Source organism: Phacochoerus africanus, chromosome 12 (assembly GCF_016906955.1).
Source record: "Phacochoerus africanus isolate WHEZ1 chromosome 12, ROS_Pafr_v1, whole genome shotgun sequence".
NCBI lineage: Eukaryota > Metazoa > Chordata > Mammalia > Artiodactyla > Suidae > Phacochoerus > Phacochoerus africanus.
The window spans coordinates 55,748,781-55,763,605 of record NC_062555.1 but is presented as its reverse complement, the minus strand read 5'-3'; the positions used below and the strand labels follow the sequence as shown (position 1 = coordinate 55,763,605).

General features: G+C 42.1%; 1 protein-coding gene and 1 pseudogene across 2 annotated transcripts in view; both read right to left on the bottom strand.

The window, feature by feature from the left end:
• Window positions 1-14,825, bottom strand: part of PRTFDC1 (phosphoribosyl transferase domain containing 1) — a 95,995-nt gene that overhangs the window by 4,662 nt on the left and 76,508 nt on the right. For both annotated transcript variants that reach the window (XM_047754508.1, XM_047754507.1), the window contains 3 exons: window positions 4,191-4,208; window positions 2,585-2,667; window positions 1,958-2,004 (listed from right to left, as the gene is read on the bottom strand). In XM_047754508.1, the coding sequence (XP_047610464.1) occupies window positions 1,958-2,004; window positions 2,585-2,667; window positions 4,191-4,208 (148 nt within the window). The remainder of the gene's footprint in view (window positions 1-1,957; window positions 2,005-2,584; window positions 2,668-4,190; window positions 4,209-14,825) is intronic.
• LOC125112930 (ATP synthase subunit O, mitochondrial-like) lies at window positions 11,227-12,790 on the bottom strand (annotated as a pseudogene).

Sequence of the window (14,825 nt, the reverse complement as noted above, 5' to 3'; positions counted from 1 at the left end):
GCAAATAGCATTTCATTTTTTGGCAGCTGAGTAATATTCCACTGTGTGTATATGTGTACATATATACACACATCCTTTTATCCATTCCTCTGTTGATGGACATTTAGGGTGCCTCCATGTCTTGGTTATTGTGAATAGTGCTGCTATGAACATAGGGGTGCACATATCTTTTCAAATTATAATTTTCTCCAGATATAGGGCCAAGAGTGGGATTGCTGGGTCATGTGGTAACTCAAAACAATAAAGAGATCACAGACATAGAGAACAAGCTTAGGGTTACCATAGGGAAGGGGGGGTAAATTAGGAGGTTGGGATTAACGTATACATACCACTGTATATAAAATAGATAACCAACAAGGACAAATTGTATAGCACAGGGAACTATACCCAATATTTTGTAATAACCCATAAAAGAAAATAATCTGAAAAAGAAAATACATTTATATATAAAACTGAACCACTGCACTGTATACCTAAAACTAACATGACATTGCAAAGAAAGTATATGTCAGTTAAAAAAAATTTTTTTTAATTCTCTTACTAGGGTTAGCTGCTATTATTTTATTTATGCTGTTGCTATGACACAAGAAATTTGTAACTAGTGGGGTATGTCTGAAGTGATGTCTTTCAACTTGATTTGAAATCTTATCTCTATAGTATCTTACGTACTGTAGGAAATTTTACATGATTTCCTTAGAAGGTTTCTGTTTTTCAAACTTGTCCAACCTAACTATATCCAGATTATATTCCCCAAGCCAGTAATTGGACAGGAACATGCAATTGGGTCTATTTGGCCAGACCTGACACAGTCTAGATTTAATACATCCCACCTAGGAATGAAACTTGTTTTTAGAAGAAAGAATCACTGGTTCTAATGTCAACGGCACACGACCCATCCATAGCATGCTTCTCATTCTAATGTTTGTTCAGCTTGCTGATGAGAACTGTAGCCAAATTATCCCAAAGGCTTTTGTGCAAATGTAAGTCACAAAAAAAAAAAAAAAAAAATCAAGCTGAAGTTTGCCTATACAAGCTGGAAAAAAAAAATCGCCTCTAGTGTTAGAATAATAAATAATCGAGCAGCTTATTTATTCTTTCTGGCATTCGAGCTATTCATATCATGGGGAGGAGGTAGGAAAATGCCTGAGATAAGGAAAGTCCTTTAGAACACACGCCTGAACTCAAGTGTGAAGATGGGACCTAGAGATACTCGCTCTGCTAATTCTCTGTGTTACTGAACTTCTGTTTGGAGGTGGTGCAGAGGCACCTGGGAGTTCCCCTTCTGGGCGCTGAAATTCAGGCTTGCTGAAGCTCAGCACTGTGCGTGGTCTGCTCTCAGTCCTGGAGGTAGTAGGAGAACCCCTCTCAACCTCCACAGTGTCTCTCTGTGTCCAACTGGTAGGCACAGAGGCCAAGACAGGAATCCTGTGCATGAGTGGGTCCAGGGGGAGTCAAGTCTCTCCCTATTCCCCTGAAGCCGATTTAGCTGAGTTTTTTGGAATGACGGTGCTATGGAAAACCTAAAAATAAAAACATCCAATATACACAGCAGAGTTCCTGGGAAAGATGCCATTATTATTATTATTATTTGGCCGCACTCATGGCATGTGGAAGTTCCCAGGCCAGGGATCGGACCCATGCCACAACAGTAACCTGAACCACAGCAGTGGCAGTGCCGTACTCTTAACCTCTCAGCTTCCAGGGAACTCCAAAGATGCAAATTTGAAAATGAAAATGCCTGGCTGTAGAGGGTTCCATTGCTGGAGCATTTATGGGACCATCAAATCTTTATAGCTTCCGTTTTGCACGGAGTTTGACCAACTAGGAAACCAAAAATTCTTAAACACAAAACAATACCACCAGCCAGCAACCAATTAACAAAAACCAAAAACCAACCAACCAAACAAAAAAAACCCAACTCCCCCCAACAACAACAACAAAACCAAAATGCACTTACAGTCAGGTCTAAAGCCATCACTTCTAGGTGTTCTCTTCACCAACAAACTATCATTAGGGGAAAAAAAAAAAAGCTTTAGTGATCCGGATAAAATGTTTGTGAACTGCAAATAGAATTCAACATCATTAATTTTTTTCTTTACATTGAAAAATAATGACAGTAGGATATAGTTGTATGGTGAACTTAACACATTCAATCATTCTCAAAATCAAAAAAAGAATTGAACAGCATTAGAATATACATTTGAAAGATGCATCTTTCCCTCGAGCATGTGGCATGAGGGCAGCAGCACAGCCCTCAAATTCCCTCTTGCGGCCCCCCATCAGGGAGATCCTGGGTAAAAGGAAGAGGGAGACGGCACTGGCCCTGGGGCTCAGCCAGCTGCTCCTGGAAACAGCTAATGGAGGCTAGGAAAGCGGGGCTCAGCCGCACAGCAAAGCATGTCCTCTTCCCTTTTCCTCTCTCTCAGCCTAGCCGTCAAAGGGCTGTTTGTTCAGTGTGGTCGAATCATAACATTCCCGGGCAAAGGGTCACTGCTTTGGAATCAACTGCCCTCTTTGGAAAGAGCATCCCTCCTGAGCTGGTTTGGAAAGACAGAAACAAGGACGACGTGAATGTCTTACTCACCTGGCCACCTTAATCATGTTGGGCTTGTATTTCTCTATGCTACTGAGCAACGCTTTCATGGTCCTCCCAGTTCCAACAACATCCTTTGCAAAGAGGACAGACAAATTCAACTCTTAGTGCACGTGGGCTGCGTGAAAAGGCTTTTCATCCAGACAGATGATTCTAGCCCTTATTAATAATACATCATCATTAGAATTGTTGTCAAATTGGAGTCAAAGTAAGAGGCAGAGCTGGTTCTAATTTTTAGACAGGTGCTTCCTTCTGGAAGCTCGGTTTGGGGAAAGACTGTGGTGACTCCTTCCCCCGGAATCCTTGAGCTGCGTGGAAAGGCTAATTGCAGCCTTTGGAGAGCATGTGGGGCTCTTCATTGAGTGCATTTGGGCTTGTGCATGCACATTCAAGGACTGAATTTGGCCCCGAGGTTATGTAACACGACACAGGACCCATGAATTTTCATGGACATGGGATGTACATCTGAATATGCTGAATGGATAAACGCCTCCCCTTGCCCTCCCCACTTAATAGGGGCTCCACGGCTGGGAAGTGAGATGTGTCTGGACAGCAGCTGCTGACAGCCTGTGAGTTCTGAGGGCTCGGGGCTGCCGAGAGCTGACGCTCATCCCCACTGATGAGCTGCTGCACAATTAGGGCAGAATGGGCGGCCGAAATGCATTGTCCTTAGGACAGAAATCAGCTGCCAGGATCTGATTACCAAAACAACAGGTCTGAATTTAGCCCGGGTTGGGCAATTCATCTGGCTAGAGGGTCTACTTCCCCCGTTCTGTCTGAGCCAGAAGCACTGCAGGTACATATGGCCCACATAGGCAACTGTAACAAAACTGGAAAACGGCTCCCCTGAATTTCTGCCAGCTGATAAGACAGGCGTGCTGTGCCACAGGACCCCTTCTTTCTCTTTCCTTTGTCTTCTTTTTATTTTTTAAAACAGAAAACCAAATAAAGTTAAATTACAGCTTTCCCCTGGATCACCATTTTATTTTATTTTTAAACAAGAACAGACTTTTATTTTCCTTTTTCTTTTTTCTTCTGGTTATGCCTGCAGCATGTGGAAGTTCCTGGGCCAGGCATCGAACCTGCACCACAGCAGTGAATGGAGCCACAGCAGTGACAATGCCAGATCCTTAGGTCACCAGGGAACTCCCTGGATAACCATTTGAAAATGGATTCTAGTTATGATTTGGATGTTGAAGGGATGTTCCAGGTCATTAGAGGTCATTGGCAAGAACACTGAATTAATGAGGGTAAAGAGAGTTCTAACTTTGGTTTTACTACTTAAAAAATCTGGTTCGATGGGCTTGTTTCCTCTTTTGTAAAAATGCCTGATTCGCAGAAAGGTATAAGAACCAAGAGACATGTGCGGCATTTGATATAAAATAGGATAAAGTACCATGTGACTGTTATTACACAGCTTTCATATTAAGTTATTCCAAGCCGCATTCTAGTGGACCCCTCTTGTATAAACGTGGAGCCCTGCACATAGTGGGAATTCCGTAAATCAAATCCTCAGCCAATTTGACAATAAGTTCTATACTTCAAAACTCACTGTTAGATTTTTTTCAATTTCCAGATATGGAGAAAGAAAGCTTACCTCAACAATGAGGACATTCTGAAATTAAAACAAACAAACAATTATTCAGAATATGATGCAAACCCTGGCTCTTAAGATAAACACACATTTTGCCTACAGTTAGAATTTCACAATTAGCTTAGCTGGTCGTCCGCCATCCATTTCACCCCAGTGCTTGGAGATAATCTTGGACTTCCAGATTCACTTTGACAGTCTTTCTGGAATTACTTAGTGCTGCAATATGGGTGTGTACGTTCAGGTTAGGGGCAGGCTTACTTTAGACCCTCTACCTGTCTGAAGAGCAATCCATAAAGGCATCCGACCGCAATCCTTCCGTCTCCCGACCCAGCATTCTCTGGGACACAAAGCGCACTAAGAGTCCACCAAGTAAACAACCTGACAGAAACAGCATCACTAACAGAGACAGCGCTCTGTGCAAGGATCCTGTAGTCAGCTGGGACAGCCCTATTCCAGTGTAGCCACCACAATCGTCAGAGATTCTCTACTTACTCTTGGATTTTCAACCCCGAGGAAGGGAGGGTGCCTGCTTTATATTTTTAGTGACCTGGTCATATCCCTCGCCCTGTGCTTTCAAGGTTTCCCTCCACTTTCCCCCCAGGAACGCTATGTTTCATTGTAACTTCTTGAGTGATACCTATCTTCCCCTCTAGACTAGAAACTCCATGTGGGTGGGAATCATGTTTTTCTCCCTTACGATCCTATTCTCAGTCCCTAGTACAAACAGACGCTCAATAATTACACTTATTCATGACCTCGAGTCAATCAATTAAATGGATTAGTAGTTACAGGTCAATACCACCCCATCATATTATAATATCACTATGTTAATATGTCATTCCCATTAAAAAGATGCTCTGGATATTCTCCTTCATGTAATGGTGTCTTTTTTCCCTTTTTTTTTTTTTTTTTGGCCTTGCCCACGGCACGCAGAAATTGACAGGCCAGGGATCGAAGCCATGCCACAGAAGTGACCTGAGTTGCTGCAGTGACAACGCCGGATCTTTAACTTGCTGCGCCACAAGAGAGCTCCAATAGTGTCTTTCTTTTAGCTACCTTTTCATTTATCCCTATGATTCATGTAATATTTTAAAAATTCTATCAAACCTTACACCTTGGGTTTCTTACTTATGTCTAATGGAAAAGAGATTTAAGCAATGAAAACGTTAACCAACCCACCAAAACTGTTAAATTTGTAGCATTCTACCTTATGTGTCAAATGCATTCTTAGGTGGAAACATCTTCTGGAAACATTCTTCCTCATAAGTACAGCATTTTTATTCATTAACTCCATCAAAGAATCTTAATTCTATCATTAAAATAAATGATTATTGTCTTTTTTTTTATGAGCCACACTTCGGCATATGGCAGTTCCCAGGCTAGGGCTCGAATTGGAGCTACAGTCACTGACCTACACCACAGCCACAGCAACATTTGATCCTTAACCCACTGAGAGAGGCCAGGGATCAAACCTACATCCTCATGGATCCTAGTTGGGTTTATTAACCGCTGAGCCATGAAGGGAAATCCCTATTGTGTCTGTTTTTAAAATAGGTTATGCCTACGGTATCTCCTGTGGGCCCCACTCACAGAGAGGTCCCCTTGGTCCTCCGAGCACGTTTGCTACATTCCGAACCATCAACCCACCACAGCGAGTTAGGATGTGCATTTCTAGTTCGATTGAGGCTTACTAACCATGCCTATCAACCAACCAGAATACTAGGAGGGAATACTTGGTTAATTTAATGTCCTACTTCACAATCCCTTTTTGTTTCACTCTTATAATGAGAAACCTTTTGAAACTGTTAGTCTGCATGCCTGCCTAATTAAATAAAGGGCACTGGACAGAGTTACATCTGTTTTTTGAAAGTTCAGAACCTTGCAAAATGAGAGCCAGCCTTGAAAAGATGAACTTCAACTACAAGATACAGTGGGGGCTGGGAAGTGGAATTTGGCTATGTACAAAGCTAGAGGTATAATGTCAAAATTAATGAAACACATTTTTAAAGCCAAGGTAATGCAAACATGTTTATAATCTAATAGAAAAGTCTGAAGATTTTCTAGATGTTGATGTTTCTGTTAAAAAGTATTTTAAAATGCTTATATACTTTATGCTAAGTTATCATGACGTTTTATATTACGCATAGCCAAAATATTAGTGCATCGAACAAAACTGGCAACCATTTATTTTTTTTTTACTTTTCCAGTTTTACTGACATATGATTGACATACACCACTGTGTTAAAGATGTACTGCATGATGGTTTAACTTAGATATACTGTGAAATTATTACTGTAATACTGTAGTAAGTTTAGTCAGCATTCACTACCTCATGTCGATGTGATTAAAAGAAAAAAATTTTCCTTGTGATGAGAACTCTGAGGATTTACTCTTTTAATAACTCATACATATATATATCACTCAGGAGCGTTAACTATGTTTATCGTGTTGTATACTACATCCTTAGTACTTATTTGTCTTATAACTGGAAGTTTGTATATTTTGACCAGCTTCCTCTCATTCCCCAGCCTCCCACTCCCTGCCTCTGGTAACCACACATTTGATATCTTCTTTTATGAGTTTGGTTTTGTTTTTAGATTCCACTTATAGATGAGAGCATACAGGATTTGTTTTTCTCTGACTTATTTCACTTAGCATAATGCCTTCAAGGTCCATCCATGTTGTTGAAAATGGCTGGATTTCCTTGCTTTTTTTAAATGGCTGAATAAAATTCCATCATACGTTTACCACACCTCTGTATGTGACAATAATTTCTTTTTTTTTTTTTGTCTTTTCTATCTAGGGCCACATCTGTGGCATATGGAGGTTCCCAGGCTAGGGATCGAATTGGAGCTATAGCTGCCAGCCTACACCACAGCCACAGCAATGTGGGATCTGAGTCACATCTGCGACCTACACCACAGCTCATGGCAACGCCAGATCCTTAACCCACTGAGCAAGGCCAGGGATCGAACCCACAACCTCATGGTTCCTAGTCGGATTAGTTAACCACTGAGCCATGACGGTAACTCCCTGATTTCTTAATATCATATAAACCTGGCACATGTTTAAATTTCTTTAGCTGTCCTTCAAATGACTTTTGTGGTAGCTGGTTAGTCCAATAGAAGACCAGGCACTAGATCTTTAATTCCCTTTTAATTTAGAATATTCCCCTCCCCTGTACTTCTATTAACAATTTTATGCACATCTATTTCCTCTACTATATGATAGATGAGAATTTACTTCTTTTACTCTACCTCATTTCCTTTCTCCATCCCCCAATGTTATCTTGTTATGACTCTATCTTCTTGCACTTTTCCCACTAAAAAGTCAAGTAGTATAATATTTCCTTTTAGAACCTGTTTCCTTTTCTTGGAATTTCTAATTGTTTTTCCTATCATCTTCCAGTGTCTTATACTGCAATAACCCCGCTTCTTCTTTTTTTTCTTGCTCTTTTTCAGGGCCACACTCGCAGCATGTAGAAGTTCCCAGGCTAGGAATCAGAGCTAGAGCTGCTGGCCTAAGCCACAGCCGCAGCAACGCCAGATCCAAGCCATGTCATAGACCTACACCACAGCTCATGGCAACACCAGATCCTTAGCGAGGCCAGGGATTGAACCCGAAAGCCTCATGGTTCCTAGTCGGATTCATTTCCTTTTCCACTGTGCCACAGCAGGAACTTTGGTCCTTTTGGAAGACTGGCTCTGCCACGCAAAACAAGAAGTAGCCTGAGTGGGGAGAAAGTGACTCCCTCAACTTCGGAAGCATTTTCAGAACTAAGAGAACTAATTTCTTTCTTTCTTTTTTTTTTTAACTTCATTCATTTATTTTTTGTCTTTTTGCTATTTCTTTGGGCCGCTCCCTCGGCATATGGAGGTTCCCAGGCTAGGGGTCAAATCGGAGCTGTAGCCACTGGCCTACGCCAGAGCCACAGCAACGCGCGATCTGAGCTGCGTCTGCAACCTACACCACAGCTCACGGCAACGCTGGCTCGTTAACCCACTGAGCAAGGGCAGGGACCGAACCCGCAACCTCATGGTTCCTAGTCGGATTCGTTAACCACTGCGCCACGACAGGAACTCCGAGAACTAATTTCTTTACACTTTAATGGACCAAGATTAGTTCTACAAGCTAAGAGACAAAGACTAACTCATCTTTATAGGATCAGTATGTAACCTGGAGACTGGTATGCAGTAGATGATCAAAAAAATTGTCTTGGAACAAATCAACAATTCCCACCTCCTTTCTTTCTCTAGTTCATTACACCTTTTTTTTCCCTCCTATGTCCGTGGCAAGCAGAAATTCCTATACCAGGGATGGAACCCTCACTAGAGCAGTGGCAATGCTAAATCCTTAACCTGCTAGACCACCAGGGAACTCCGTCTAGTTCATGAAACTTTTTGACAGATCCCCTCCATTTTTTTGCTTAATAATGTGCAATGCCTCCTTGACTGAGCCATCATTAATGTCTATTGCTTTTAATTTTTTTTTCTTTTTAGGGTCTCACCTGTAGCATATGGAAGTTCCTGGGCTAGGGGTTAATTAGAGCTGCAGCTGCAGGCCCATGCCACCACCATGGCAACAGTGGATCTGAGCCGCATCTGTGCTGCAGCTTGCGGCAATGCCAGTTCTTTAACTCACTGAGTGGGGCCAGGGATCAAACATGAACACTATATCAGGCTCTTAATCCGATGGGCCACAACGAGAACTCTTATTACTTTTAATTTTGCATTAAGACATCTTCTAAAATTCCCATGTTTTTTGAGTGAGCAACCTTGGGAATTTTTTCAGAACACCGTGCCTCCTTAAACACTTCCAATCTGATAACTCCGATCACTGAGTCTGAGATGTTTGCCAGTTACTGTCTTAGTCATCTCATCACACCTAGCTCATTTCCTCCCAGAAAGCCAGTAAAACCTGCAGCCTGGGGGCCGCAGGCAAAAATTCTATGGGGAATCCAGTCCTTTCTTTGCTAGTGCATGATCCTGATTGAAACTAGTCCCACTGAGTTTCCTACAGGGGGCAACAAAAAGGAAGAAAGAGAAGAAAAAAAAGGAAAGAGTTATGCCAATATAAATGGTTTTCTTAAATAGGTTATTCCTCCCTTTAGTCTTTGAAAATGCAAAACGATCAGCACACCACAGTTAAATCTGCCGCAATGTATTCTTGCGGCAGCGGTCACACGAAAGAAAGGGGTGGCAGGAGGGGTGATGAGTGGGTTGTGGATGCTGAACGTGAGTGGGAGTGTGAATATAAACCCCACGGAGAAAGGCATGCAGCTCAGCCTTGCACTGTATGTGATAATTCACAAAATTGCCAGAATCATCAGTCGGTGGGCATTTCCGTTATTGTCCTCAGCCTAGTCAGAAGCAATGAAAAGGAATGATTTAAACAGTTAAGGCAGCCAAGGAGGAAATTTTGGCAGGTTCTGATGCTTCACTCTGGCATCGGATTATAAACTTATTTGGGGTGGGGGGATGGCATGTCTTCTGGAATCTTGCACTTAACCTGTGCATCTGTGTTTTTCCGTTGCCTGATTTGGAACTGTTTCCATGCCTGTAGTTTTATGCCACCTTTTCAGAGACTTCTCTTGAACATGAATAAAATCTTCTTGCTTTAATGGATACACACATTTTATGAAGGGCCAGGATTAAATCAACTTTGAAAAAAAATCAGCCAGCAAGCGTTGTGCAGACAGCTCAAACACAGCGAATGAAACGCCTTTAACTAACACTGCGAACTGAAGGGGCCACTTAACTGAATCCTTGAGAGCTCCCTTTATTCAACAGCCGTGACCTATTTAGAACCATGACTCAGCCAGCCTTTCTTGGGAGCTTCTTTTTGGTTTAAATAAAAAGAAAGAAGGAAAGAATGAAGGAAGGCAGGGAGGAAGAAAGGAAAGAAAAAGAAAGAAAGAAAGAAAGAAAGAAAGAAAGAAAGAAAGAAAGAAAGAAAGAAAGAAAGAAAGAAAGAAAGAAAGAAAGAAAAGAAAGACAGAAAGAAAGAAAAAAAGAAGGGAAGAAAGAGAAAGAGGAAGGGAAGGAAAGAAAGAAAAGTTAATAAAAGAAGCCAAGACACAGAAAGGAGCACGGGGGCTATGTAGTGTCTCCCTTTCCTGAATATTTTAGCTTGCACATCTTTAGGGAACTTAAGAAGTTACCTAGTAGTTATGGGGCTTATAATGGAAAATTATATAGGTGATTTCTCCATGTTTTTAAAAGTTCTTTTATAGACAAATTTGATCTTAAAAAATCCTTCTAATCCTCCTTCCTTCATGAATCATTGGCACTTCAAACCCAACAGGTCCCAAATGACCTCATCAGTCCTTTCCATCCCACCTCCATTTACCAAAAATCTCTGTTTCCTCCTAATTTCCTAAATCTGTTATTGTTCCTGTACTCATTTTTACCCCCTCTCTTTAAAAAAAATTTTTCTTTTCTTTTACTAAGTCTGACAACCATAATTGACAGGCTTCTGAAAGGTTTTCAGAAGGCAAGTTATGTGAGCCCATTTATATTTTAAGATCCCTTTGACTCCTTCTTGGAGAACGCTTTGGAGGGTGGCAAAAGTTAAGGGAGGGCAGAAGTTCAAGGAAACTAGTTAGGCTATCCCAGCAGCCCAGAAGACGAGAGTGGTTTCACTCGAGACCAGTCTTCTCCAATTTTAATGTGCATAGGAAGCGTCTGGGGAATCTTGTTATAACGAAGATTTAATTCAGTAGATCTGGGGTGGGGTCTGAGATACCTCCTTTTTTGTCTCTTTAGGGCCACACCCATGGCATATGGAAGTTCCCAGGCTAGGGGTTGAATCAGAGCTGTAGCTGCTGGCCTACGTCACAGTACCAGCAACCTGGGATCTGAGGTGCCTCTGCAAACTACATCACAGCTCATGCAATGCCACATCTTCAGCCCACTGAGCGAGGCCATGTCCGTATCCTCATGGATACTAGCTAGGTTTGCTACCACTGAGCCATGATAGGAATTCCCTACCTCATTTTTTCTTTTTCTTTCTTTTTTTTTTTTTTTGCTGCACCCTCGGTATACAGAAACTCCCAGACCAGTTATCGAACCCCCACACTGCAGTGACAGTGCCAGATCCTTAACCACTAGGCCACCAGAAAACTCCTGAGATACTGCATTTCTTTTTCATCTTCTTTCCTCCTTTTTTTTTTTTTTTCTTCTGTTCAGGAAGCATTCTTATTGCTCCAAGTTAAACAATTTTCATGGACAGAGAATCAACACATTTATAAAATTTTCTGCATTGCCTTGCTCAGCTTCCAAATCTTGTGTTTTACAGACATACCCACGTATTTCTCTCCAGTAGGGACCATCATCCCACCCATGACTGATGGATCAATCTTAACTTCAATTTCAAGACTTGGTCTTTACTTAGGAAGCTCTTCAGGACCGTTTTTAATTTGGTAAGAGTGGCTTCATCTAAAGCAGATGCAGTGGTAACTGTGCAAGGTACTTCTCCACGGTGGACACTTACGGTAGGAAAGGCAGACATGACTCCAGGGGTATTGCTCATGTGACCGTTTTCAGCAAGCAAATTGATCGTGTTGGATGTGAGGGGAGAAAACCTCTCTTCTGCAGTTATGCTGCTTAAGCTTTTCACTTTGATGGAATGCTTTACCAAGGATTCATAACACAAGAAGCCATTTGGGATTCCTTCAAGATTTGTGCTACTCTCAACAATTCCTTTTCTACTTGCTCCAGTTTATATTGTTCAGATGCAGCATAATAAAGAGCAGTGGCATAGCAACCTTTAATACCATACAACTGAACAGGTGGCCTCACAAGCTTGGCAAATGGCCTGACCACAGATGTACTGAAGCATTGCACCCCTGTTCTCTCACTTGCAGGAGAGCCTGGGCACTGCTGGGGTGGCCATTTTCTCCTGGTGGCTTCAGGTCTGCATTTCTAATAAGCCTCTGGATGGTGCTGACTTTGTTGGTTCCTAGACCAAAGGTCAAATCTGGCCTGCTGTCTGTTTTTGTCAATAAAGTTTTATTGAAACACAGCCATGCCCATTTGTTTCCATCTATCTCTGGCAGCTTGCTGCTTCCATGCTATGAAGGTAGAGCTAGGGAGCTGCCGCAGAAGGCTGTATGGACCACAAGACCCCCAAATATTTATCATCTGGCTCTTACTTAGAAAGTTTATCTGATGCCTGCCTATACCACACTTTGAGTAGCAAGGCCTAGACCTGGATGGTGACCACGGAGATGGAGAGACATGGGTAGATTCAAGATGTATTTGGAAGTTCAGAGTGTGCTCTACCCTGGCTTATTAAGCATTGTCTTCTGATGGGAGCCTAGGCACCCTGAACTGCAGAGTCTTAAATTGTCAAGATGGTTGAGAAACTGGCCAATCACTGTTGACTCACTATTGAATCACTGTTACCCAAGAAGCCGAAGGGGGTTCTACCTGGCACAAGTTTGAATGTACACAGAAATGCATGTATGCACACACAGAGGGTGTGGAAAGGTACCACCCTGGTAACCTGGAAGAATCATTTGTTGTCCTAGCAAAAAATTGAAGTAGATTCCTCCTCGGATTTACTGCTGGCTGGTTGTCCACCTTTCCTGCCTGAATTCCCATGATCTCCACTTTCTCATGGTGTGTGTGTACAGATGTCTTTGTAGCAATTGTAGGAGAGAAGACTGAGACATATCCTTGTCACCCCTTCTGCTCACTCCACTCCCAATAAGAAACAACCCTCTCAGAGTTCCTGTCATGGCGCAGTGGTTAATGAATCCAAGTAGGAACCATGAGGTTGTGGGTTCAATCCCTGGCCTTGCTCAGTGGGTTAAGAATCCGGCGTTGCCGTGAGCTGTGGTGTGGGTCGCAGACATGGCTGGATCTTGCGTTGCTGTGGCTCTGGTGTAGGCCAGAGGCTACAGCTCCGATTTGACCCCTAGCCTGGGAAACTCCATATGCTGCGGGAGCGGCCCAAGAAATGGCAAAAAGACCAAAAAAAAAAAAAAAAAAGAAAAGAAAACAACCCTCTCCTCAGATCTCCTCTCTCTTTTTATTATAACCATTATCCTCTCTTTCTCGCTTTTTTTTTTGGCTGAGCCCACATTCATTCAGAGGTTCCCAGGCCAGGGATCAAATCTGTACCAGAGCTGTAACCAGAGCCACACCAGTGACATGCCAGATTCTTAACCCGCTGAGCCACAAGGGAACACATATCCTCTCTATCTCTTAAAGGAAAGGAATAACCAGTGCTCACCTAAGAGGGAAAATCACTTTAAAACAAAATAGAAGATGATTCTAAAAGGCAGGAGAGAAAGACCACATTTTTTCCTATGCAAATTTTTTTGGTGTTTTCCTTTGGGATTCTTAAATTGCCACTTTGAGAGATTCCATGGCAAATACACAAGGTACAATAGTTCTCTTGTGTAATAAACTTACAAGGCAATGTCCTACAACAAAGTACTAAAACGACTTATCATTGAAAGATCATTCCAGGCTTGCTAAAAGTTATGAATTTCTGGAAATTGCTTTGAGTGTTCTTTCTTTTGAGGATGTTATTTTATGCACGGATGCGGTAACATCCAAAGGTGGCCTAGCGATACATACATGAACATCAACAAGTTAATTCCAATTTCCGGGGGACACGATTTCCTGCTAGATAGCAATTTAACACTTGGATGCTATGCTCTCTTCAGAGCAGAGGGAAATGAGCTGCTTTGGAGTTAGTCGTTGCGGCTCTGCAGCGTTCCTAATGTTATCCTACATATTTTTATTAAATGTGGCTGCTCTTCCTTTCCCCATGTGGGCATTACACAACAATAACAACCGCAAATTTGCGAGATTAAGTGTGTGTAATAGACTGATCCGTTTTCCTTAGAAAGCTGAAGCTGTTCAGGGATCATGAAGACAAGATACGTCAGCAGAGCTGAACCAAAACAAATTCTGCTTTTGTTCACAGCCAAACCCGCATTTCAGGTCACATTTCCACAAAGACCTTCTGCTTGATGAGACAACGCATGGATTTATGTCAAAATCCAAACAGTTTTTCACTTAAGTATCAAGCACTGGCAGGTCTGGGACTCTGAGTTAATGTGTCTGTCTCAGAATCTCATGGGCTACATTCTTCTTAATGGGGGGAGAAAAGGCCAAATGCTGAAAATGAAAAAAAGTTTCCAGCAATCCTTTTTCACTTCCCTGCCCAAATTTTAAACATTTCAACAATCCTGTTTAAAGTGTCTTACTGGCCAGCAGAAAATTGGCACAACACTGTAAATCAACTATCCTTTAATTTAAAAAATGATACTAGAAAAAATGTCTGAAGTGCTGAGGTGCTGAGGCATAGGTGAGAGATGAAAAGCAGACAAGTGATGGGAAAAGCTTCTCTTTCAGGAGGTAGCCGAAAACGCGAAAAGGAAAGAGAAGAGAGAGAGGAAAAAAAGAGAGAAGGAAGGAGAAGAAGGAATGCTGGAGTTTTGTAACTTGAGGCTGCCTGAAGAAGACTGGAAGGAAGCTTGGAGAGGAAAGATTTGGTTCGCATCAGGTCCTGGAAGCGTTATAAAAGGAGTGTTTTCCAAAAGGAGAAATCCTTCAAAGAATTCACACATCCATTTGCATGAATTAGCAAAGCCGGAGAGTATCTGCCTGGACCTCGGGGCTG